The 26,547-nt window shown below is 45.9% G+C and overlaps 2 protein-coding genes and 1 pseudogene across 6 annotated transcripts in view; 2 read left to right on the forward strand and 1 right to left on the reverse strand.

Annotated features, from left to right (window-relative positions):
- The window catches only part of HERC3 (HECT and RLD domain containing E3 ubiquitin protein ligase 3), a 39,322-nt gene extending 32,788 nt beyond the window's left edge, over positions 1–6,534 (forward strand). Inside the window, exons 20-24 of the mRNA XM_031066435.1 lie at positions 3–43; positions 1,157–1,239; positions 3,287–3,470; positions 4,178–4,280; positions 4,718–6,534. Coding sequence (XP_030922295.1) covers positions 3–43; positions 1,157–1,239; positions 3,287–3,470; positions 4,178–4,280; positions 4,718–4,926 — 620 coding nt within the window. The 3' untranslated portion in view covers positions 4,927–6,534. The remainder of the gene's footprint in view (positions 1–2; positions 44–1,156; positions 1,240–3,286; positions 3,471–4,177; positions 4,281–4,717) is intronic.
- A 3,523-nt stretch (positions 6,535–10,057) lies between these two features.
- LOC102043109 lies at positions 10,058–13,362 on the forward strand (annotated as a pseudogene). Its single transcript, XR_265268.2, has one exon. The product of XR_265268.2 is annotated as a pre-mRNA-processing factor 6 pseudogene (transcript).
- A 323-nt stretch (positions 13,363–13,685) lies between these two features.
- The window catches only part of FAM13A (family with sequence similarity 13 member A), a 117,322-nt gene continuing 104,460 nt past the window's right edge, over positions 13,686–26,547 (reverse strand). For 3 of the 4 annotated variants that reach the window (XM_031066438.1, XM_031066437.1, XM_031066439.1), the window contains 5 exons: positions 24,846–24,941; positions 23,240–23,323; positions 19,120–19,316; positions 18,370–18,471; positions 13,686–17,487 (listed from right to left, as the gene is read on the reverse strand). In XM_031066438.1, coding sequence (XP_030922298.1) covers positions 17,361–17,487; positions 18,370–18,471; positions 19,120–19,316; positions 23,240–23,323; positions 24,846–24,941 — 606 coding nt within the window. In that variant the 3' untranslated portion in view covers positions 13,686–17,360. The remainder of the gene's footprint in view (positions 17,488–18,369; positions 18,472–19,119; positions 19,317–23,239; positions 23,324–24,845; positions 24,942–26,547) is intronic. The other variant, XM_031066436.1, reaches the window with a different exon arrangement.

Consider the following 26,547-nt stretch of genomic DNA (forward strand, 5'->3'; position numbering starts at 1 on the left):
CCCTGGGGAAGATGTGGAGGAGACGTTCTGTTTGAATTTTACAGTAAGACACATTTGACATATCAGCTCTCTGATTGCTGTGGTACAGTTGAAGCCTATCTATATCTTCATGTGTATTCTGGCTGATTCCAAATGCCTATAGCACACAGCCCATGCTAATGTTAAAATGTTCTTTGCTGTCAACTCCCTTCTTTTGTATGTATGTGGTGCTAAAAACTGAGCGATAAGTAGATTAAGCTGAATGGTTTTCAAAATAGCCTTGTTGTCACTGTTCAAAGACCTGATGCTCTAACAGGTTGTGAGTGATGCGTTCATCTTGATCTGGATCATTTTTTGACTCTGTCCAAGTCCTGTCCTGGGGTAAAAACAAGGTACATAAAACTGCTCCACACTGTGAAGAGCCTTGCTGAGCAAGGAGAGTGGTGCCCATTTCCTTTTTGCATGAATGAGAGAGCACAAACTCCCTTAGATCAAATTTACCTCTGGAGTGAGTCAGACCTGCATCTGACTGTGTCTCCTGCAGCAGGAGCTGTAACTTGGGATGAGACAATGAGGCCATTGTGATGGTAATGCAGGCTGTGTAAAAAAGAATACCTTTAAAGTAACAAAAGAAACTCTTACCCAAATTCTTTTTCACACATAAGGGCTTCTTTTATCTATGACCCTTTCACATTCTTTTCAGGTAACCAATTAGTGTACACAGTGTAGGTTTGTACTGCTGCCATCCTTGGCTGGCAAAAGCAGGAAAATGTCATTTATTCTTCCAGTGAGAGAGGATGAATTAACCCACTGAGTTTCTGTTTAAAAAGGGAGTCCTTTTTATTGCCAGAACTCATGAACTTAGTTAAAAACAGTTAGTTTTTACTTACCAATCTCCTGGGGTTATTTTTTCCCAGGAAATTTACCTAAAATATTTTTTATTCCTTTCTAAGTTCACATTTCAACTTAATAGCAGTCCAACAGCAAATGTAGGTGATGGTGGGTGGTGAAGCACACAGTGTACTGGGAGCAGAGAACAGAAGTTTCTGCACATACCATTTTCTCTGTCCCACTCTTTACATGCCAGTCCTCAGCTGTCTAAGAGGACTCTGTCTTTCTTACAGGCACATGCCCTGGAAAATACTTCTGGTAACATTAATTTCCTGGTTTTGTACAGATCTGCAGGGAAAGCTATGGTGTGACAGAGCAGAAGAACCTGATTGAAGATGGAGATAAAATCCTGGTGCAGAAGGACAACAGGCAAGTGGGGCAGCTGTGGGGATGGACTCGTGCTCGTGGTGAAGTCATGTGCCACAGAAACACAAGGGAAATGTGGGGGCTAATTACCAGTCACTGTGAACAAATTTTGAGACCAGTTGCTCAAAAGTTGCTGGGCACTAGCAGCACTTGAACAAAAATCAAGTTTTCATCATCTTTCCACCAATGTTTGGAAAATGTACTGTGCACTTGGATTGACATCTTCCCTATAAAAGGCCTCTGTATAGACCTTGGTAGTTTTTCTCATTTTAAGTAGACATTGGAGACATGATTTTGGCCCAGGTTAATAACCCTGATGGCTCAGAGGGGAACTGTATGTAACCAACAGAACTGAGCCTGGCAGACTTGTTTGTACTCCTGATTCTGGAGCCGGAAACTTTCCTTTGGCACGGCCTGACTCCCATCCCCGATGACAGCCAGAAGGACCTGCTGTACTTGGATCTCTTTCCATTTGACTGAACACCCAGGGTTATTACTAGCACAGCTACCATTCCCCCCCCCCCTTTTTTTTTTTTTGTCCAGCTGCTGAACAATTTTCTTCCCATAATCTTGTAACTGGATTTCTACAAGTGCCTTTATTACTTGAAGCAGTGTTCACATTCTTTCTCTGCTGGCAAAACATTGTGATCCAGTAACTACTCAGCAGCATGGTTGGAGACTTGTACTAGGATTGCTGAAGACCTTGCTGGCAAGGCTGGAGATGAAGTAATTTCCTATTAATCTGATTATTTAAAAGGGTTTTGAATGTGTCTGAAGCCATTGCTACAGCAAAAGCTTTGTCTGTGTTACTTCTTACCTGCTTTGCTGCTGCCCAAAATGGTGCAATTACACAGCTAAAGAGCTGCCTCCATGCCAAACCCACATGGGTTTCTGTCTCCCTGCAAAGAGAAGATGGACTTCAGCTAAAACAGAGGAGTGTTTAATCTACCCCTGCAACAGTGAAGGAAAGATAAAAAATGCCAGTGTTAGAACCCTTCAGGTTTTTAAGTTGGGCATATACATTCAAAAGAGAACCTGCCTTTTTTTTAACTGTGTGCCATCCAGTACAAAGGAGCACTTGGGAAGAGCAGCAGGGTTAACTACTGGAACTGTTTATTAAGTCAGGGTAGGAAACAAGGGAAGAAAATCCTTAAGGAGAAAGGCTAGTGTGTAGTTCTACCAGCTTAACATTCCAAAATTCAGTTGCTTTATCCTGACTGGAGTTCTGAACTCCAGCTAACCTCTAAATCCAGGTCTAGACATGACTGTCAATTTACCTTACAGTGCTTAATGACTTCCTCCACCTCTACATTTAGAGGCCAGGGACCAATTTGCCACCCTATGGCCTGAGTAGTTTGTTGTGTGTATGTCTGTGGGCACTACCTTTCCCGTGTGAGGAAAGTTCATTGGAAACTGGGAATGCACAGGATTGCTGTAACTGACGAATGCTGAGTAGGAAATGCCTGCATTTTCCCTTTTTCCTCTGGAGTTCCTAAAATGCTCTTGATGCAGAGTTCATGACCGTAACAGCCAGAGAGGAATTAAGCAACAGTTAAGTGCTCAATCAGCTTGAATTTCCCTAATGCTCAGGTGACTATGGGGAAAATGAAAATAAAACAAATGCACTGGAAAATAACTCCCCCTTTGGTATATGATTTCTTAGTCCAGGTTTTCAGTTTTGTTATTCTGCTTCCTTATTTCCTTTTTACTTCCTCACCTGTCCCTTGCTGCTTTTGTGTAGTGCATGTGGTGAGAACTCCACCAATGGCCAAAATGTTTCTTCCAGTTGTAAGCTCCTCAGCTTTACTGGTGGCAGAGAGCCTGGGCGACCTCCCATGCCACCACTGCCAGGGAGTAAGCAGACACACGCTAGCACTTGCTGCTGAGCACTCTGTCCATGTTGGTGAGAGGAGGGCAGTGGGTTGAGCCTGCTTGGAGACTCGTGTTTGCGAAACACTTCACAAACAGAAGCTGGAAAACTTGGCAGTGCTGCTGCTTAGACATGTGATTAAAAGTGCTTTCCTCTGCCTGCTTTCTCTCCATGCATTAGGGAAGAATTTGTCGAAGCCTACGTAAATTACATCTTCAACGTTTCCATCCACGAGTGGTACACAGCCTTTTCTACTGGCTTCCTGAAAGTGTGTGGAGGGAAGGTCCTGGAACTCTTCCAGCCCACAGAGCTCAGGGCCATGATAGTTGGAAACAGTAACTACAACTGGGAGGAACTGGAGGAGGTAAAGCTTCCCTCTTGTACTGTTTTTTATTTTGCACAGGTGCCAGGATTGTGCAGTTGCATGAGGTGGGCATTGGTCTGTGTCAGGAGATGGGATAAGCCATGATGCTTTTTTTTTCTCATGTTCCTTGTGCACTTTGCTGTCACTCACATGAAAAGTTTCTCACTGTGCTGGCATGCTACAGATAAAACTCAGGGAGGAAATTCAGGATGAGGAAGGACAGGGAGAAGGACTTCAGTCTGTTTTTTAAGGATGAAATCTGTGGCCAAAGGGAGGACACAAAAGGTCTACACCTGTAGTAAAACTCCAGTGCACAGGGGCAAAAACTACACAAGGGTTCAAAGGGGAGTCTGGACACCCAGAAAGGGTTGTATCCTCTCACAAGCTGTAGACCCGCATGTCACTCTCAGTGCAGAGTGTGTGATCCTGTTCATGAGTTCAGCCTGTGAAAAGGCACTCCAGAATTGCTCTCCACACTTGTAATTAGCTGAAAAGCAGAAGTTTAATGTCTGCCTTCCTCATATTGCCAGAGAGCTCTTGCCATGTCTTTGAGCCATGCCATTGCCCATCACCCATCCTGTGTTCCCTTTCAAAGCTATCAGGCACAGATCTGATGTCAGATACTAGAAAAGATCAGGTCTGGGTTCTGCTTAGTCTTTGCTTTCTTCTCGTGCCAGCTGAAAATGTGATATTTTGGTTTTTAATAGAGTGCTGTCTATAAGGGAGACTACACTGCCACCCACCCGACTGTGAGAATGTTCTGGGAGACCTTCCATGAATTTTCTTTGGAAAAGAAGAAGAAATTTCTCTGTAAGTATCTTGCAGTGGTGCAGCATCTCCTGGAATTGAAAGACTTGGGTGGGAGTGGCTGCGGAGCTTCATTGCACTGAGTTGGGTGATCCAGCATGAGTGACAATATCAGCTAGTCAGAGCTGGGGCTTCCCTCTATTGTGGCTTTTTCTCTTCTCTCCTGGCCACCTAGCTGGCTCTAGGTGGCCCTGCTTGAGCAGGGGGTTGGCCCTGAGGACCTCCAGAGGTCCCTTAAACCTCAGCCACTCAGATTCTGTGATGGATAAAGGATAAGATAAGATGGATAAAGGCCAGTGCTCGTGCCTGCCACTGGCCTTGCTGTGTTGCAGCTCCCCTGGGAGTCTAGTCAGGGTTTCAGCCCCTCCAGGCAGGTGGGGCTGAACTTTGCCAGGTCCCTCAGCTGTCCCAGCTGCCCGGCCTCCCTTGTGCCTCTGCAGTGTTCCTGACGGGCAGCGACCGCATCCCCATCTATGGCATGTCCAGCCTGCGCATCATCATCCAGTCGACGCCCAGCGGGGAGCAGTACCTGCCCGTGGCCCACACCTGCTACAACCTGCTGGACCTGCCCAAGTACAGCAGCAAGGAGATCCTCAGCGCCCGCCTCGTGCAGGCCATCGACCACTACGAGGGCTTCAGCTTGGCCTGATCCCCCTGCGGGGCTGGCACAGACTCCTGGGTGCTGAGCAGCAGAACGATGGGCTTGGGATTTATTTTTGTAAGGGAATAGATCTGAACTACTTCTTTTTTTTTTTTTTTTTTTCTTTTTTTTTGGGGGGGGGTGGGTAAAGATAAGTAATAATAATAATAATAATAATAATAGAGATGATGCAGTCTCAGCCTGATGCTGCCAGCAGGGAGAGGCTCTTGCTTTTGAATTTTTTCATCTGCTGAACAAAATCAGTTCAGTGGGCATTTCTGTTGTTTCCCCTCCAACTTGACATCACTGCCCTCCTGGCAATTCCTTGTAGTTTGTTGCCCCCATACACACACACACACTCTTACCTCTTCTTTTAGTTCAGTCGAAATATTTTGATGTCCCTTGCATTTAGGGTATGGTGGAAACAGGATGAAATAGCGATCTCCTCGTTGAAAAGCTGTGATTCCCCCCCCCCCTTTTTTCCTCACTTTTTAAATGCAAGCTGGTTCTTGCTTGCTTTGAATGGAAATATCTCCTCTGCCCTTCAGTCTTTGGTGGATGGTACTGGGCTGGGATGTCATTTGTGACCCCAGAGCGGTGCATTAGTGATGTTCCATCTTTTTGCACCAGGATATCTCATGGAAAATATGGTAGTTTACAGAGGTTGGCTTGTTTTTCCTCACTTGTCTTGAATTTTGTTTTCAAGCTTCTCAAAGAAGCCTCAGAATCCCTCTAGAGTGGGATTTGTGTTCAGGCTTGTGGAAGGACAAACCCTGCCTATCACAGCAGGTTTCTCTAAATGCCTCCCTCGTGCTGTGTTTCTGTCCTGCCAAGTCTGCAGCCTGGGTGGGTGGGCTGCCCTCTTTTTCCATCCCAACAGCCCTGCTACTCTAATACCAGGTGAGATGCCTGCTTTTACTGCTGCCACCTTTGTCCAGAGGAGCTGTGTGTGTGGCTGTGTGAGTGCAGGGGTGTGTGAGCATGGGAGGTGTGTGCAATCTCTTCAGTCTCATCAGGTCAGGTCAAAGAAAGGAGTAGGAGATCCACATTTGAGTGATAGCCCCCTGCCTGGAGATTGGTTTGATCTTTGCAGTTAGGCTTATTACTTTGCTGTTTGAGAACAGCCCTCTCGCTTGGCAGCTGTTTTGCCAGGGGGCCTGAAGGACATTCTGTGTGAATTAGACTGAAAATGTAGAAAAATCTCTACCTAAATCTGTCCTGTATGATTGGAGAGCTTTTGTCCTCTTTTCCTCAGTCTCATTGCCCCATTAAGTGAAGTTTGAATGATTTTTCTCCTTTCTCCCATGCCATTTTTTCAGATCTTGATGTAAATCTCATTTTAAGCCTAGGGTGGTTTTGACATTGACTTGTTATTAGGACATAGTATTTATGCACCATGTTCAATTTACAGTATTGAACTTTGCACCTCGTAACAAAAGGTTTTAGGCTTCTGGATTGTTCTTCTTTTTAAAAGACGAGCTGTGGGCTACATTGAGAGCCCCCCAGCCTCTTTCTAATGCAGCATTGAAGACAAATATACAATTATATCAAATGTTTATTTTCGATGTGTGTGTACATAGTACAGTATTATGCAATAAATTTGATGTTTAATTCTGATGGAGTGGCTGCCTTTCCATGTCAGGGAGCAAAGGAGAGGCTGCTCCAGGCACCAGCACTGCCTCTCCCCCTGTCCTGTCTCAGGCAAAGGGAAGTCCTCCAAGGAAGATCTTGGACTTGAGACCAGCCCTCAGTCATTCCATCCATGCATCTGTGGTTAGACACATATATTGCACATATTTTATTTGTTTAGGTGGATGGACACAGGTGTCTGCACATATCCTCTTACATAGAGTGTAATGTGTGCTCATTACTGTGTGACCTGTATTATTGTGTAAGGTCTATCTACTGTTGTTTCTGGTGTGTATAGTCTATATCTTGTATATAGTGGGTTGCATTATTGTAGATAACATGTGTTACACTACAGAGGTAAGTGTGCATATGTTTTATATATTATATAAATGCAAAATGTGTGTATATTTATATTTATGCATCAGATATCTCTTTTCCAGTAGCAAGTGTTAGCCCTATTCAGCTGAGGAGGGGGAGGCAGAAGAGGCCAGGGCTGTTGAGGACTTTATGAGCCACTTTATTGGGCTGAGCCATCTTTGGCAGCATCCCACACAGAACAGAAGCTGTCACCAAACACCTGCAGTCAAAATAGTTGTATTTTCTTGTTTTATACAAAACACAAAGCGTACACATAATGTTTTTCAATCTATTCATATTTAAAAGGACACCATTGATTCAATTTGAAGTTGCTGTTACATAAATCATGTAAACAGACCCAAGCCTAGAGTCACTGAGATGTCATTAGCTGGGGAATGCATTTCCAGGTTGCTTTTGTACACCAAATGCAGTCTGAAGAAAAGGGATTGTTAACAATTTTTTTTTCAGTCAGGCACCCACACCTACCCTGCTACTGGCTTCTGCACTCAGCCAACCCCAGTATTTGCTATATACCAAGTTATTTGCAAAATTATGTGTTGTTTGATATATGTACATAGCTGTTACTCTAGGAGCTGGCTCCCTGCGTGCAGGTGTCCAAAGGGAAGCACAAGGATCATACACTTGCTGACCATACAAGGTCCAGCAAGTGTTCCACTCTCTATGCTGTGAGTGACCATGCAGGTTGGTGAAACTTGACTGCCCTCTCCAACAGCTGGAGATGTCAATCCACTCCAGTCTCCAAGGGCAAGAGCTTTTTCCAAGACATGCAGTAGGGGTGTGGGGTGAGGTGTCCAGTTTGGACTCACAGAGCCAATTCCTGTGTCTTCCACCCCAAGCAAAGGGCCTCTGACACCACATGCTGTGGCAGTCAAAGGCACCAAAACCCTGGTGAACATCTGAGGGAGAAACAGGAGGAGCCCCAGAAATCCTGCTCAGCCATCAGCACAATTAATTATGCCCCGTTTACTCCCCTTCTACCACCTGTGGGTTACTTTGTACTTCTCCAGACATGTAATTTTCTACTTCTCCCTGCAGACATTTTTTTTACTCAACCTGTAACAATTTTGGTCTGGTTGCCCAGCTCTCACCTGAGCAGCAGCAGTCAATCACTGACTTGCAAACAGCTCCAAAGACAGCTCCTCAGGCAGGAGGATGGCTGGCAGCATTTACTCTCTGAAACTTGCACACACCAAAAATAACAACAAAAATAACAACCAGTGTATCAGCAGAATGATTAAAAGAAAAATGCTTTAATTTCACTGCCGTTAACAGAAACATCCATTATTCAGCTGTTTACTCAGGAGTAAACAGAACAAAACCAAATGCAACTTGTTAGAATGACAAGTTTTCCCTCTGTCTTTCACTTCTGCAATCTTATTTGGTGCACAGCCCGTTCATGGCCAGCATTTACATTTGAATGATTTATTATACCACAATGTGGTAACACAGACACGTGTCCAAGGCTGCCCTGTGGATGGGAAGCCCAGCAGACCCTACTGCCATCCTACAGCAGACAGCTTTGTTCTAGTGACATGGAAAGAGGTTGTCTTACACTAAACAGCTTATTTATATCACATAAAGTACAATTTTGTACAGTACTTCACACCTTTTAAAAAGTACAGTCTTGTATTTAACGTTGTCCACTCAATAATCATTGATGTTGGCACAGACAAATCATCAAACAAAATGCACAGCTCCTTCTTAGATTGACCTGGTGTGGTGGGGCAAACATAATTTCTGGCTATTTGTGGTCAGTGGGAAGTTAAATCATCTGTATGATACAAAGACAATGTTTTAGTGCTCAGGAGTCCTCCTCCTGTGCAGGTTTGAGAGAGGGCAGTCACAGCATCTGCAAAGCCAGGACACAGTTCAGCATTGGCATATGTATTTCCAGGACTGGAATTCTAAAATCCACTTCTTTCTGATAATCTTTTCTAGCAGTTGCCTTCACAAGGAGGCAGCTGAAGTTTTGCTTTGTTTTTGCCACAGGAAAGGACTTGAACAGTTCAAAAAGAGAGATGGCTAGGTGCAGGGTTTTTTTTTCTTTTAATGTACAATCTCTTCTAATAGGTTTTGTTACTTTTAGTTTTCAAAGTTCAAAAATATAAACTCTCTAAAGTGCATAACTGTACTTACATTTCATAGAAACTATCTGAAATTCTAGCAATATACCATGTAAACAGCAGTAACTAAGCATCAGAAAATGCTACAATCTCATCAGTTTAAAAGTAAAATGGACTGTTCCCTACATATCATTTTTCAAGATTTGTCAGGGGAAAAACCCAGCTGTTGGGGGTGTCTCAGGTTGCAATGCAAGATGTAACCAAAAATATCTATTCTATTACCAACTGTTAAAACCAGGTGGGGCTGTATTCTTTATCTCTTCCATGACCCATCCCTCGGAACTCCAGGGGGTATCTTCGGTTAATGGCCCATTGATTCTTACAGCATCACTGATAAAATCACATCCTCCCATTGTGAGATGCTCCGCCCAGGGGGAGGAGCCAAGCATTCCTATAATCTGATATTTGGAGCACTACAACCAGCCTTTTTCCACTGGATTCCCAGAGGAAGACCAGGCCTATCTACACCACACTGAACCTTCAGAGGAAAACTACACCCTTCTATAGGACCACTGCTTCAACAGAACCACATCTGTCACTCCAGGAGGACTGCAGCCATCATTCCAATTGGACTGCTACTAACACCCTGACCCAGAGGGTGTCAGGTTGTATTCTGACTCTGTCAGTGCTTTTGTACTCCTGCATTTTATTTTAATTTTCCTAGTAAAGTGTAGTTCTGACTTGGGGTCTCCCACTGGTTCGCTTTCAAACTATAACAGGGGGTTTGGTTTCTTTCCTTTTGTTCCTTTTTACTTACAGAATTTTTTCGCATAAATTCCTAGGAAACATTAACGACTGGGTTCTTCAGAAGAACAGGGTACTTAAGGAAAACAAAAGACTTCGCCAGGCTTAGGGGAGGAGGGCATCTGGTTGCACATCTGTTATCTGAGAGTTTCTCTCTGAGGGGCAGAGATACCATGAGAATTGGGCAGGTAAAAGATGGGGCTGGGGCAGCTGCTGGCTCTGGGCTTCAGAGGGCGGTCGGAGCTGCTCTTTGGGGAAGGGAATTAGCTCCTGCTGCTGCTTCCACTTCTGCTTTCCTGGCTGCCTCTCCCAGCTCTGCTCTGGTCCGGCTTTGGTCTCACATCAGCACCACCATCATGGACAAGAAGAAGAAGCCGTTCCTGGGCATGCTGGTGCCCCTGGGCTACCTGCCAGGACTGGGCCGTGGAGGCACGGGTTTCACCACCCGCTCTGATATCGGCCCTGCCCGCGATGCCAACGACTCTGTGGGCAACCGGCACGCCCCGCTGGGCAAGAGAACTCTGGGAGACCAGATGGAGAAGAACCAGAAGACAGCAGATGATGATGATGGGGATTTGAATGACACCAACTATGATGAGTTCAATGGCTACACTGGGAGCCTGTTCTCAAGCGGTGCTTATGAAAAAGATGATGAAGAAGCAGATGCTGTTTATGCAACTTAAAGTAAGACGATGGATGAACGCAGGAAAGAAAGGAGGGAACAACGAGAAAAGGAGGAAATAGAAAAGTACCGTATGGAACGATCCAAAATTCAACAGCAGTTCTTAGACTTGAAACGGAAATTAGCAGAAGTTACTGAGGAGGAGTGGCTGAGTATTCCTGAGGTTGGGGATGCCAGGAACAAGTGGCAGAGGAATCCGTGTTATGAGAAGCTGACTCCTGTCCCCGACAGCTTCATTGCAAAGCATTTGCAGTCAGGGGAGAGTCACACTTCCGTGGACCCACGCCAGACACAATTTGGAGGACTGAATACTCCTTATCCAGGGGGTTTGAATACTCCATACCCAGGAGGAATGATGCCAGGCTTGATGACACCTGGGACAGGTGAATTGGATATGAGGAAGATTGGCCAAGCCAGGAACACCTTGATGGGTATAAGGCTAAGCCAGGTGTCAGACTCTGTGAGTGGCCAGACTGTAGTGGGCCCAAAAGGATATCTGACAGACTTGAATTCCATGATTCCCACACACAGAGGAGATATCAATGATATCAAAAAGGCTTGTTTGCTCCTGAAATCGGTCCGAGAGACCAATCCTCATCATCCACCAGCCTGGAAAGCATCAGCCCAACTGGAGGAGGTCACTGGCAAACTTCAGGTGGCTTGAAATCTCATCATGAAAGGAGCAGAGATGTGCCCTAAGAGTGAAGATGTTTGGTTGGAAGCTGCTCGGCTTCAACCAGGAGATAGAGCCAAGGCTGTTGTGGCCCAGGCTGCGTGGTACCTGCCACAGTCTGTGCGGATCTATATCAGAGCAGCAGAGCTGGAGACAGACATCCGTGCCAAAAAACGTGTCCTTAGGAAAGCCCTCGAGCATGTTCCAAACTCAATGCGTTTGTGGAAAGCAGCTGTGGAGCTGGAGGAACCTGAGAATGCCAGGATCATGCTGAGCTGGGCTGTGGAGTGCTGTCCAACCAGTGTTGAACTGGGGCTGGCACTGGCAAGGCTGGAGACGTATGAGAATGCTCATAAAGTCCTTAACAAAGCCCAGGAGAATATCCCAATGGATCGTCACATCTGGATTACTGCTGCCAAACTGGAGGAAGCCAGTGGAAATACCCAGATGGTGGAGAAAATCATTGACAGAGCTATCAAATCTCTTAGGGCTAACGGTGTGGAAATCAACAGGGAGCAGTGGATACAGGATGCCAAGGAATGTGATAAAGCTGGAAGTGTGGCCACATGCCAGGCAATCATGAGAGCTGTGATTGGGATTGGGATTGGGATTGAGGAAGAAGATCAGAAACACACCTGGATGGAAGATGCAGACAGTTGTGCTGCTCGTAACGCCCTGGAGTGTGCCCGAACCGTTGATGCCTATGCCTTGCAAGTCTTCCCGAGCAAGAAGAGTGTGTGGCCGCGAGCAGCCTACTTTGAAAAGAACCATGGAACCAGGGAATCCTTGGAGGCTGTTTTGCAGAGAGCTGTTGCTCACTGTCCCAAAGCAGAGGTGCTGTGGTTCATGGGGGCCAAATCCAAGTGGCTGGCAGATGTGCCAGCAGCCAGAAACATCTTGGCCCTGGCCTTCCAGGCCAACCCCAGCAGCAAGGAGATCTGGCTGGCTGCTGTGAAGCTCGAGTCGGAGAACAGTGAGTATGAAAGAGCGAGGAGGCTGCTGGCAAAGGCTCGCAGCAGTGCCCCCACAGCAAGGGTCTTCATGAGGTCTGTGAAGTTGGAATGGGTGCTTGGGAATATTGCTGCAGCCCAGGAGCTCTGTGAGGAAGCCCTGAAGCACTATGAGGGCTTCCCCAAACTGTGGATGATGAAAGGACAAATTGAAGAACAAAAAGAGCTGGTAGAGAAAGCACGGGAGGTTTATAATCAAGGGTTGAAGAAGTGCCCCCATTCCATACCCCTGTGGCTTTTGCTGTCCAGGCTGGAGGAGAAAGTAGGGCAGCTGACTAGAGCAAGAGCCGTCTTGGAAAAGTCTCGCCCGAGAAATCCAAAGGATCCAGACCTCTGGTTGGAGTCTGTACGCTTGGAGTACCGAGCTAGGCTGAAGAACATTGCTAACAGTCTGATGGCCAAGGCACTGCAAGAGTGCCCCAATTCAGGAATCCTGTGGTCAGAAGCAATTTTCCTTGAAGCGCAACTGCAACGAAAGACCAGGAGTGTGGATGCTCTCAGGAAGTGTGAACATGACCCGCATTTCCTGCTGGCTGTGGCCAAGCTGTTCTGGAGTGAGTGCAAAATAACCAAGGCCAGGGAGTGGTTCCACCATGCAGTGAAGACAGACTCTGACCTGGGGGATGCCTGTGCCTTCTTTTACAAATTTGAGCTCCAGCACGGCACAAAGGAACGACAAGAAGAGGTGAGGAAGTGCTGTGAGAATGCTGAACCTCACCATGGAGAGCTCTGGTGTGATGTCTGCAAGGACATAGAGAACTGGCAGAAGAAGACTGGAGAGATTCTTCTGCTTGTGGCAGCCAAGCTGAAAAATACATTCTAGAGTGTGCTGGCCTCAGCTGCCTCAGAGGTCTCTGTAGAACTTAACCTGCCCTTTCAGAGACACAGATTTTGAAGGACAGTGTTGGGGGTTAGGCTTCTTTCCTTTTGTTCCTTTTTACTTACAGAATTTTTCCCCATAAGTTGCTAGGAATCATTAATGACTGGGTACTTAAGAAAAACAAAAGTGGCCAAGCTCAGGGGAGGAGGGCATCTGGTTGCCTTTCTCTTATCTGGGAGTTTCTCTCCTAGGGGAGAGATACTGTGAGCATCGGGCAGGTAAAGGGCGGGGCTGGGGCAGCTGCTGGCTCACTCTCTTGGCTTCGGAGGAGCACGGTCGGAGCTGCTGCTTGGGGAAGGGAATGCGCTGCTGCCACCAGAGCCCAGCCCAGAGCTGCTTCTTCTGCTGTAGGGTGAGCCTCTGCTTGTGAGAGCAGCCACTGAACTGAGACCTTATTAACACTTATCTCACTAAGAGAGGGACCTATCCACATCTGCTCGGGTGCCCAGGATCCTGAGTTTGCCCCTCCCTGCCCTGCTGGGAGCTGGGCCACCTCTGTCCCCCTCGCTGCTGCTTTGGCACTGCTCCGAGCTTTCACTGCACTGCAGCCCCTCACCCCCTGCCTGCCCATAGTTCCAGCCACAGCTCTGGAATATCTTCTGATACATCTCCTCTACCAGGTTTGTGAAGGCTTCCATTCAAAGCACTTTTTGATCCAATCTGTCAGCCCAGTTAAGACACCCCAAGGATCAGAGGAGATCCCATCGCAGGAGATGGGAACTCAGCACCTCTGAAAAGCCAAGTCCTAGGTCAGCACACAAGTCCTCTGGACTGTTTGGAAATACAAAATTCAGTCATTGCTGGTTTTATATGGAACAGGCAATTCTGCAATTAATAAAAAACCAAACCAAGCCATGAGTGCCCATCCCAAGTGCTTTCACTAACACATCTCTGCCTTACCCCATGTCCTGGGGTGACTTTATGATGCTTGTATCCCCCATCATCTGTTCTGTTTATGCTGGGTTTTAAGTTCCACACCTTTAAGGCTGGGTCCAAGAGCAAAGGGGGTGGCAGGAGAAGTGCAGAGTTTGTTATCAGAAGCTGCACTGGCTGCCCCACATCCTGCTCCTGGACTGTGCTGGCTGCAGAACGGATGGGAGACAGAACTTTCGTTTGCTATTTAGTTAGCTTTTAGACAGCTGAAGCAGAAAAGTTCCATGGACTGTGGCTTTTCCTTTTCTTGGAACTGTTCAAAACTGCTTTGGACCAAAATCTCAGAAGAACACCGGGAGTTCATGCCTGTGGCCCACAGGGGCTGGGACGCTGCACTCCAGCGCCAGGGGGACTGAGAGACACACAGTGAGCTGAGCTACACCCCACAAAAATGACTTTCCGAATTTGCCATCACTTCAGAACAACAAGAGGTTTTATTGTTTGGTATTGTTCATTTTTTACGTTTGTTGGTGCTTTGCTTGTTAAATAAACAGGTTTTTTCCACTTTTCTCCAAGGAAATATTTTTCCGAACCAGTTGGGGCAATTTGCCCTAAACCAGGACACCCACCCTGACTAGCAAAGGGCACGTGCAGCCCATGACTACCTTTGGAAGAGTTCAAGGGATCCTGAAGAGACCAAAATAGAAGCAATTTTGGCAAGAACACACACAGCATACATAGCAAGTGAAAGGGGATAAAGTACCTTACAGAAGTACCACAAACTAAATACAAGTATTTGTGAACCCACTTGCCCTTTAATAAAGAAGGAAGGGGGAGAAGTTGTTCTAGGAGTCCTTTTGGCTCCTCTGGTGTGACATGCATGAGGCCTGGCTACAACCAACACTGGATTTCATCTTGGTTATTTGGCTTCTGTACAATAGCAGTGATCCCCTGGGGAGCTGAAGAAAGCATTACAGAAGTGCCCTCCCTTGGGTATCAGGGTGGAGCCTGGCTCAGGGCAGACCAAGGGGTGCACATCGGCCTCTGGTGTGGAAGAGAGAGCCCAGGTGTCCCAGGATGGCGGAACTGTGGGCCCTCAGTGACTTGATGTCCCTGAACTTGGGGCCTTTCTCTCCTTCAGGCAGCACCTGTTTGATGTGAGCACCTTGTCGGGGGTTAGGTTCATTTTCTTTTGTTCCTTCTTACCTATAGAATTTTTCCCATAAGTTGCTAAGAAACATTAACTACTGGGTACTTAAGAAAAACAAAGAAGTGGCCAAGCTCAGGTATCTGGTAGCACTTCTGTCATCTGGGGGGGATTTCTCTCCGAGGGGCAGAGATACCCTGAGAACTGGGCAAATAAAGGGGTGGGGACAGTGGCTGGACTCTCTCTCCCCCTCTCAGCATCAGAGGATGGTCAAGCTGTTTCTTACTGTGGGAAGGATTCACTGTCACCCCCAGAGCCCAGTCCTGTGCTGCTTCTTCATTTCTGGGCTGAGCCTCTGCTTGTGGGGCAACCACTGAACTGAGACCTTATTAACACTTATCTCACTAAGAGAGGGACCTATCCACATCTGCTCGGGTGCCCAGGATCCTGAGCTCCCCCCTCCCTGCCCTGCTGGGAGCTGGGCCACCTCTGTCCCACCCTCGCTGCTTCTTTGGCACTGCTCCGAGCTTTCACTGCACTGCAGCCCCTCACCCCCAGCCTGCCCATAGTTCCAGCCACAGCTCCGTAATAGCTCCTGATACATCTCCTCTACCACCCCGGGATTGTTTCACTCATTGTTTTCTCAGAGTCCTGCTGGGGCACTGGGATCGGCTGCCCCAGGGGTTTGAGGAGCAAAGCTTCTCCTCCATCCCTTCCCGTGTGGGCCCAGCCGCCATTACCGTGTGCTCCCCGAGCTCACAGCACAGCGCCCCCTGCAGGCCAGGGGGAGTCACCGCACTGCCCCGCCTGGCCGGGATCCAGCAGCGCCCCTGCTGGCCGTGCCCGGAACTGCACCCAGCGGGAAAGCATCTGCGGCTGAGAGAGGGGCTGGGACTGGGCTCTGTTTGGTGTTAATGCCGTGTTGTTGTTTGTTTGCTTTATTATACACTCTAGTAAAGAACTGTTATTCTTATCCTCATATCTCTGCCTGAGAACCCCTTAATTTCAAAAATCAAAATAATTCAGAGGGAGGGGGTTTACATTTTACATTCCAAGGGAGGCTCCTGCCTTTCTTGGCAGATAACCTGTCTTTCAAACCAAGACACACCTGAATCAGGTGTCCCAGGACTTTCTTTTCTGAAAGTCATAAACAAATTTGGAAACAGTAAATTGTCAAAGCTTCCACTCGAGACAGGTGCCCTTTCCACAGGCAGAGCACAGCTCCATGCTCTCAGTTTCCTGCGGTATCCTCTGGGAAGAAAAGCCCATCCTCTGCTGCCACCATCAATGTTGCTACTGCAGCCCACACAGGAGTGATGTGCACAAAAGAAGAAACTTTAGGTGAGTGAGTTTGTGGGACACCTGTGTGGACTGTTCAGCTTGGGCTCAGGTGCCTGTATCATGATGAAGCACACGTACTAATGGGGTGGGTCTTCCAGATATCTACCACATATTTGACACCAGATATTTAACCAACCACCAAAATCCCAAGGGATTCTGACTTAAAGCTTTTAAAACCTCTTCCCTGTTGCCCAAATGTGGTCAGGTCTCAGTATCACCCTCCAAGCAGAACAAGCTGGTAAGAACAGTGGCTCCATGGCTCATTTTCTTTACCATCCCAAACATGCAGGTACTTCCTTCTACTCCGGTTGAACTGGCCATCAAAAACATGGGAAGAAAACCCAACTCAAGCCTGGGCAAAACTGCAGCTCACACCAGCTCTGGCTGATGACCAGGAGATTATTACAGCATTTCTCTAGAGGAACAGAAGATGCTGGACTCCAAACAGGTCAAAAGTCTGAGCAAATCTTTACTGTAGCTACAAGAGAACAGTCTTGGTGCTGGCTGACCTGTGCCCTAACATGAGATTGGTCAGAGCACTTGTCTGTTCAACTCAAATAGAAGCTATTTGATGATTTCATTTCTATTAATCCTATTTTGCCTCTTGCTATAATATCCTGGGAAAAGAAGAACAGCATGGCTGGCTTTGATATTCTAAATATTACAGGATCTGTAAGCAAATCAATACAAAAGGATCCCTTCAGCGCAGTCACTGAGCGCAGTGTTGTGTCTCCTACACTGGCAAACTCCATTTTGGGCATCAGGCCTGGAGAAACAGTGGGCAACAGCAAATGTAGAGTTACAGAAATCCACCTTTCCTCCCTCTCCCATCTCTGGGAATGACCCTTCAGTTCCCAGGGAGCTCCTCAGCTCTCCCAGTCAGGCTCCCGCTGCATCCACTCCATGCATTTGTCCGTTTGGTGCTCTCTCCTCATTGTTTATTGGCAAAACCAATCTCCTCCTTTACATGATCTTGGAGCTAATATCTCTCTTACTGATCAGGACTTCCAGCAGCCTCAGCTTGGCCTTAACCTGCTTGTATTCATTGTACTCTTCAGCCATGGGAGTGCGGTCTTCTTTCTGCACATTCCTAGTGGGAGTGAAAGCAGACCATGAAGATTTCTGTAACAGGAAGCCTCCCTCAGCAGCCTCCCTCCCTCTGTCCACCAACAAGCCCTACAAAGCAGCTCCTCTCCCCCACTCCTGATCAGGGAACAAGACCAAAACATTTATCCTTTGAGAGAAAAAGCAAACAAACAAAAAAAAGGGGCAAACAAGCTGCTCCAACAAAGTGTGGGATGCTTGTGGGCTGAGGCTGAGCACAACCCCACAGTTCCAAATGCAAAATCCTACTTGAAACATGCCCTGCTTCCCTAAAATCACCAGCTCTGCAAAACAGCTGGAAACAATTCAGGAGCCATCTGAGGGTCAGCCTGTGAGCCTGGCAAAATAAAATACAGCCTCCCCTGTCTTGGCACCACAGCACTTACGCGAACAGGCACACTTATGCAAAAGAAAGATGGTATTTGATCAGATTGCGCTTGGCTTACAGGAAAATTTAAAATTTTCAGTGATTTTACAAAAGCCCCTAAGGATGATGGCTGGTAGCAAGAAACAGACAAGATAATTTAAGAGTATAAATATATGAAAACATTCTATCAGCTTGTTAATGAGGGACATATTTTAAAACAATAAGACCAGTTACACTAAGGCAGAAATACTTGATAAAATTAGTGTCTGAACACCTCACAGACAAGCAAGAATAGGACAGAAATCACTAGGGAAAAAACTAGTTATTTTAACATTGAATAACTCTTCTACCATTCCAAATGTGGGTAAAGCAATGATAACGATTGTGAAGAAGAAATATGTAATACTAAATTCAGGTAACTTTCCATATTTGGAGATCTTTGTAGATGCAAAACAGATTAAAAGCAGCTGAAGAACACGGAGGCAGCTGAAAAATTGTTACCTTCCATTTTGTCGGAAAAAGTTATCTTCAAAGTCTCTCAATTTTTTTCTGATTCGCTTTTTCTCTTCCCTGACTTCTTGGAGCTGCTCTAACAGTTCAGGGCTGTTGGGTTTAAAGATAAATGAAATTATCCATACGTACACAATAAAAACAGGAAACATACAGTAAACCTACAGATGTTTAGTTGTACATATGCCAAGCAATGGAGCTGCTCCTGGAAGCAGCTTTGGCAGCCTCACATAACTTAAAACAAAAAGCTCGCTCAATTTAATTCAGCAAAATGATCATAGTCTTAAGCTGCAGCTTCTAAGAGGTCAAGTGTGCACTTCACAATTTACCATTATCTCCTGCAGATGGGTCTGGCTTTGGTGACTTCTTACAGGATCAAATTCAATGGTCACAACTTAGGGCTATCACCCCCACGTGTTTGCACCAGACTTGAAATTAGCAAAGCTAGTTCCACTTGACCTCTCCAAAACATGAAAAACCTTCTGGAGTGCAGGGTTTTCATGATAAAGGTTTGCCACTGGTGGAGTTACTATTTAGAGATGGAATCCAAAGGTGCATAAGCTAAGTATCAGTAGTTTCTTTCCAAACCCTTTCTATGAGGGTCTATTGCATTTAAAAATGTAACATGAAAAATTCTGGCTCGGATCATAAACAGAAAAAAACCCCAGACACTTTTCTGACAAATAAAATACTATCTTAGCAAGAAATAACTTTTTGCAGTTGCTTGTGAATTCAACATACATGGATGCCTCATGGAGATTTGAAAGCCCCATGTCCTGACTGCTCCTAGATGGCATCTTGTCATCCACCGGGGAAACAAAGCCGTCAGCATCATCTTCTAGTTGATCCAAGAAGCTGCGCACGCTGAAATCCGTTTTTATGGTAATTGTGAGATCCGGTTTCACATTGCTGTCCTCCTCAGAGCCCTCCTCTTCTTCCTACACACAGGGACAGAGCACCCCCACAACAAGACAGGTTATTGCTTCCCTTCTCAGGAACAGGCTCCTCCTCTCAGCACATGCACTCAGGAACAAGAAGTGGAAAGGCAGAGGAAACACTTCAATTGCCAAGCAATACACAGGACACCAGAAGACCATCAGTAAGACACCCTAGAACCAAAGCATGACAGAGAAATTGCCACCACAAACTCAATTTGGTTAAAGAGACCCAGAGCGACACAACTGAGAGAAAAAAAATATTTGGGGTTCAGAGCAACCTGTTGCTTTGTTTAGTTTGTGTATTCTGACAAAAATGAACCCATTTACAGATGTTACACATATTGTCCAAAGCACACCAGCCATCCTCTGCATTTCCCTGCAAACATTTCCCAGCACAGAGACTGCCAGGTTAAAATGTGGAATTTTCTCTCAAAAGATGCAGCTCAACAGCTCTCTCTAATGGCTGAATTCAAGACCTCAAATGCTCATTCAGTGATACCAGTGAGCTCAGATGAGTCTTACAATTACCCAGTGTGGGATATGACTGACTGTAAAAGGACTGCTGCTGCTAACATGTTCAAACATTAGCTCTGGCCATTTTGCTGGCATACACAAAAAACTGGACTGGAAACTCTGCACAGTGCAATTTCCCATTTCCTCAATGCACACTGATGAATTGGTTGCGCTCCATTTTTAAAAAAAAAATTATAGGCATGAGATTTGAAAGTCCCTGCTGCACTTGGTATTCACCAGTTCACTGTGTTCTCAAAAGTAGGGCTTGTCCTGAGACACTGTCCAGAAATAATTTTAATTATCAGGGAATGAGGCCCAGTCTCTTATGTACAGAGACATTTCTAGAAGGCAGTTTTCAACCTTAATGTAAGGAATGAGGCTACTTAGAGAAAGCAGCAAATGGCAGCATGGACAGTAAATCTCTCAAATATGTATGTATGTGTCTGTAAATGTATTTATTTTACAGCCATGTAACTCTAGCCAGGAAGGATCTAAGCACATGAACATCTTTAAAAGCTTTTTGGGGCTACTATCACTTAAGTCTTCTAGACAAAAACATATTGTAGCACTGGGATCAAAAGCAGACATTTTCTTGATTTGTTTTTTCATGTAATTCCTTGTGAACAGTTCAACTATTCCTAAGAGACTGATCCCGTATTTCAAGCAAAAAGGGAGAAGGCAACAGCAAGACCTGGCTTAGTCCCATTAAACCCTCAGTGATTTATAAATGCATACATTTAAATTAAGTTATAGTTTGCCCAGAGTTTTCTTTTTAATTTAAAGCTCTAGGCCACAATGATACATTGCAAAGCCACAGGCTGAGAATTACAACCAAGATTGAGGCTGGAGGGTGAAAAAAACATAATCTGGGAAGAAGTTTTGAGTAGCAATAATAACAGAAGACATAGAGAAGTCTGAATGCATCTTAGGAAAATCGGCAGGGAATTTGTGGAAGTTGAAGGAATATTTAGCACATGATTAGACAAGACCCATTTCTCCAGACATCAGCTGTACAGTTTAAACAGAAAGCACAAACCAGCAGCCATGTACTCTTAAGCCCTACCAACAGCTCCAGGCTGAACTGGGGAGGGAGACCACCTTTCACTGCCATTCCCTGTCCCCAGGAGTGCCACCCTGCCCAGACTGGGAAGGGCTGCAGCAGCAGAACACAGGTACTGCTGTGCCATGGAGGAGGATTTGCTAAGTCAGTCTAAGCAGTGAAAGCAGCACACTTTGCTTTAGAGGAATCTCTCTGCCAGCAAAGGAGGAGCTCCCATGCTCTTTTCTGGGAGAGCTCCTGGAAAGAAAGCAAAGGGACAATTTGTCACACAAGCAGTGTGACCAAGCTGCTCCTGAGGACTGATGCAAGGTGTTTTCCCCACAGATAGCCATAAGCCTGTCTTGCCTCACTGCAGACACAGCGCACTGCCCGAGCCAGCAAGCAGCTCAGGAGCCAGCCTCCTGCCATGGGAGGCCACAGGAGGAAAAAAAGTGCAGAATTTTCATTTAGACCTCAGAGCCAACCCACTGCATCTGGTTCTCACAAGACCTCTGAAATAATTTTGCTCTTAAATAGAAATGAGCAAATTAAAAGGATTCTTAGCCAGAGCTCCAACAGAAAAGGCCCTCTAAGGCCTTCCCTCTAAAGTCTCACATAGGAACCTCACTTTAAACCTGCAGCAAGATTTACACCTTGAACCAGAATGATCTTCATACAGGAGATTAATGTAGCATCCACCTGTTTGGATTGTCAGGCAATCGTGAGGCATTCCAGAGTTACAAATGTCAAATCCCCAGAGTATCCTATCATCGGCACTCCCACAAAACAAGAATCCTAATGATTTTTCCAACACAACATTCAAGATATTGCACCAAAATGTTTGGTAAGGTCACCTCAAAACACCTTTCAAGTTTTTAGTCAACTCTCCCAAATGCTTCAAGAAAAACTCACCCAGAAACACACAAATACTGACATTGTCAGCAGCCTGTCAAATATTTCCCTGCCCATAGTGGACCTATGCAGGAGCTAAGTTTTGGGGCCTTTTGCTAATTTCCTCTCTTTACTTCAGAGTGTAGTTCAGTATAATGCTGCCAGATGCAGCTTCACAAAGCCCCATTTAAGTGTTAATAGGCACATCATGTTAGCAGGCTTAAGGCTGTCATCTAAATCTTCTCCAGAAACCCCTCCAGGTTTGTATTCCCTGCAGGACACTGCTGAACTGGTTTGGTGCTGCCCTGGCACAGCATCAGCCCGTGCTGGCCATCAGAGATCACCATAATTGACAGCTCTAAGTTCTCACACTGGGTGCAAGCAGAGGTGGAGAAAAAATGACACGCTAAAACAAAAAAAACAGAAGCAAACAAAAACACTCCCCACCAGACCAGCACTGCAGGTTTGATCCAGCAGTTATCTAGAAAATACCAAGAAGCTCAGTGATCATTAACCAGCTTCCAAACAGCAGCTTAACATCTTCAACCTGCAATCTGGTATTAAAGAATATGTGCCTCGAATAGTCCATTAATATACAATCCACTGGACTCAATCACCTCGGATCTCTAAGTCTGCAGTACTTACATCTAACCAAGCTCTGGCTGGATAACAGAAATATGACCCAAATGTGCTGAAGCACTTCTCTCCCTTGTTACACTGCAAGGGCACAGAAGGCAAGCCAGAGCCCAGCTCCACGCTGTGTGTCCTGGTCTGCTGCTGGACTTTATTCCTCAGGGGAAGGCCCAGTATCATAGCAATCTTCCCCACTCCAAATTATTACACCACAGCAGCACAAGAAGAAACACAACAATCCTGCCATCCAAATCTGACCAAGAATCAACTAGCAGAACCAAGCTGTTCTTACTTCCATCCTCATTAAGTTAAAAATGCCCTGCTCAAGGTGGTGAAAAAGAGCCTGGATAAAACAAGTGGAGGGGAGCAGGTAAGGATCCCGTGAGTGCCCTGGCTGGCTCCACGTGCGAGGGTTAGTTTTGTGAGAGCTCATTCCTGCCACGGTGCTGTGAGCAAGCCACAGAGCCTGGGAGTGAGAGAAACTACTGCAAAACAAGTTAGTGTCTTTTAAAAGAAAGGAGGAAAGCAAGTAAAAAAGCAAGGTACATGGGTAACTGTGATTTTTAAATTTTTTTTTAAGCAAAATAAAATATATTATGTGCAGACGGAGGGGAAAGGACAAGGATAGGAAAGAATGCAAAGCCAAGGAAACACTGTAGTCTTATCCACAACAAGGGAAGAATTTGATCAGAATTGGCGAGGCTTAAAGCAGCTACTGATTTTTCAGGAGGACACTGCAAAAAAATCAACACTGATGAAAAAAAAATCAATCAACCATTCTGTTTCATTGGTATAAGGGGAAAGTTGATGCAAACTGAGCAATTAGTTAGCAGCTGGAGGTCTTCACCTTTATCTCCTTGAAGAAGGAAGCTGTTTCGCCCTCGATAATTGGCTGCAGCAAAGGGCTTCTCCGCTTGCTGGAGGGGGAACCCTGTGACAGGTGTTAACAAGTATGTTACATTGTGAACCCCTTTCTCCTCCACCACCTGCTCTCAGCTCATTCTCAATCACACACTCCCAGCTCATTGCTGGACCACCAGGAGAAATAGCTTTCTCAAGGAAGAAAAACAGGCCTGGCAAACCCCCTGAACCTTGGGCTGTTTTCTCTCAGGATGTTGGTTAGCAAAGGACACCAGTGCCAATCTGTTTTAAAAAAGAAATTTGGATGATTATTAGCTGGGTAGTGACTATGAGGCAAAGGCTGCAAGAAAATAATCCCCAGCCCAATGGCTGGCTCTCCAGAGCTACAGGGTAAGTTCAGACAGGCTCTCCAGATTTGCTTTCCAGGAGTCTGATTCCTCACTGAACTACCTACTGATGTAGAGATGGATTTTCAAATGCATCCTGTCTCTCTATGAGACTGTTCTCACTCAGAAGATTGGGGCCAAAAAATAGTCTCATCGTCCCTCTGCTAGCCTCTGTGGATTTTCAGTTTTGTGTCTTAACAGGACCTGGGCTCTCTTAGACAGCTTTGCATGAAACTGCCCATGCACACCTACACAGCTTCCTCCTCGACTGCCAGCACTGTCTTCACAGCAGACGTTTTGGGGACTATTTTGCATATTCCAGGAGGAACAGCTTTTTATCTTGTTTTAGATGCAGGACCAGGAACACCTCCCAGCATTTGCAGAAAAGAGCCCCACTCCTCAATGACACTGCAGCAGGTGATGCTGTGCCAGCCAATTCACTTCACTAGCCATCTACAGAAAGTGGGCAGGACATGAGCATTGCTCAGGAAAAGCAAAAAAAAGTTCATACATGACAGACAGAGTAAACAGGAACTTTGATAAAAGAACTCTTTTCCATAGTTAGACTTGAAGTATTCTGTGTGAGTTTTTTAGATTAATTAATTTTTAAAAACTGGACTACACAAATTGTCTAAAATTAAAAACAGTGAATTTTCTCCCTAGAGGGGTGTACTGAGTTCCTTGCTGGTGGCAAAGCACCACCTTGAAAGAGGGAATATCCACCACTTAGAGGATCTCTTTAGTGTTAGAAGACTGAGGGCCCTTTCTTTCATCCCAGGACATGGCTGGCATCTCCTGTGGGATCTACTCAAGTCTGTGTTCTGTGTACAGGAGCCCTGTACATACAACCCTGTGGAACCAAGGAGCATGGAAGACCTATAGCTCAGCATGGGTTGGTATGGAAAAAGAAGTGAGGCTGTACCAAACAGAGGATGGATGAAATAACAGCAGCAGCCCAATGGAAAGAGCAGAAACAATACAAGGTGTGATGTGCCCCGTGGTTCACAGGTGGGCACTAAAGTTCCTTGACCAGCTTTGCCCAACTTCAGTATGAAGGTGCCATTGATCACTCATTTGCTTGTTCTTTGAGTGATAAAGGAGGTTGGGACTTAGCCTTAGTGAGTGTGTTGTAAGCAAAAGTGTGGTGATTCCTGCTTCCTCAGCTTGAAACCAAAGAAATACCCCACAAAAGAGTGCTCTACTCACAATAATGGGGATGGTGTTGGCTCTGGAGAGGATCTGTTTGACCAAGCGATACCTGTCATACAACGGCTTCATCACCTGCCGCTCATTTTTGGTTACCTGAAAAGGAAAGAGAGGGGACATCCATGAAGCCTGCAACAAATACTCCACTCCAGAATTCATGTGCCTGTGATCACCCTCAGTCTGAGTGGCTCAAAGAGACTTGTATGGGGATGACAGGAGAGCAGCATTAGCCCTGAAACTGCTGTCCATCACGGCATCGCCTGTGCCTGGTGCCACCTGAAGCTGTGTGGGCTGTCTTGTACAGGGGCTGTAAGAGACAGGTGCTTTAAATGACCAATTAGGGATCAGATGTCCCCAGCACAAAATGACCTGTGGAGGCAGCACTCTGTGCTTGCAGTCACGTCTGCCACCCTAAGCACCAGCTGAGCTTTGAGCTTTCCCATCCTTGTTCCTATGGCCGGCCCTCAATAGCCGTGTTCGTGACCCATGAAAAGAGAAAGCAGCTGCACTGACTGCATGTTGCAGTGTGAGGAGACTTCTCTTGAGAATGGTAAACTACAGATTTCACACCACCTGACTTTCTGGCTTTGCTATTCCTCCTAATTTCCTGTACAAGCCAGCAGTTTTTCCTGTTTTTAGCCCCCTAACCTTGCCCTCCATCCTTCCTCACAGCCACTTTGCTGGGAAGGATTCACTGCAATGCCTGGAAGGGATGAAGCTGCCATGGCTGTGTGGCATAGAGAAGAGAGAATAGTGCTGTGATGTCCACCTCAGGTATTCCTTATATTGCTCTGTCCTTAATTCCACTCCTCCTTATTCCTTGTTGTGCTCCCTCCCCAGTTTTGAGAGCATTACAAACTGAGTGTGTTATTTCTGCTTTTCTTTCAGATTCAAAATGGGTTTTATTTCTTCAGTGTTTTCTTACAGCACATTAGAAAACAAAAAAAATCCTCAGCAATACCTGATCATCATTCAGCACCGTCTGACCCACATCCTATAAGTGTCCTTCCATTAGATCTTTTGTCTAACTTTAGATTATAAAGCTCTTATGAGGAAGCTTTAACTGATGTCATGCCTTTCTACTTGCTGCTAATCACCAGAGCACCTGAACAACTGCCATATAAAAATCAGCATCAACAGAGGAACCTCTAGGGAGCTTTGTGCAGGCTCTCTTTCTACAACAGAAACAAGAGAAAAGGGAATACAGCTTCAGACAGTGAGGCAATTTTAAACTGCCTTTTATTTTGTCTGCAGTTAACTTTCACTGGCAGAATCTTTCTAAAGCTTTTACATCCTCCCTCTAGAGAAAGAGACGGTTTTGGCTTGGGAGGGGCAGAAAGGCCGTAAGTATTGCCAGGAGTGGGATGGCAGGGATGAACTCTAAGAATCTGGAGGTAGCATCCATCTTCCTCCTGATAACCAAGCCTATGTTCCCTATGTTGGGGGCAAATGAACAGGGAGGGAAAGGAGGAAGATCTTTATTCCTTTCCTGGTTCAATGCAAATATCCCCAGGCCTGATAAGGGGGATACAGATGGGCAGTCTTGAGCTCTGGGGGATGAATGTCCCACACCCCCAAGGCACAGCAGGGCTCCAATTCCTGACAGCCTCAAGCTGCCTGTTCATTGAGTAAGCAGCTCACATGGATTAGAGGGATGTGAGCAGCATGAAACAATTCACTCAGTCCTCTTTGTGTTGAGTTT

Source organism: Geospiza fortis, unplaced genomic scaffold (assembly GCF_000277835.1).
Source record: "Geospiza fortis unplaced genomic scaffold, GeoFor_1.0 scaffold11, whole genome shotgun sequence".
Classification (NCBI taxonomy): domain Eukaryota; kingdom Metazoa; phylum Chordata; class Aves; order Passeriformes; family Thraupidae; genus Geospiza; species Geospiza fortis.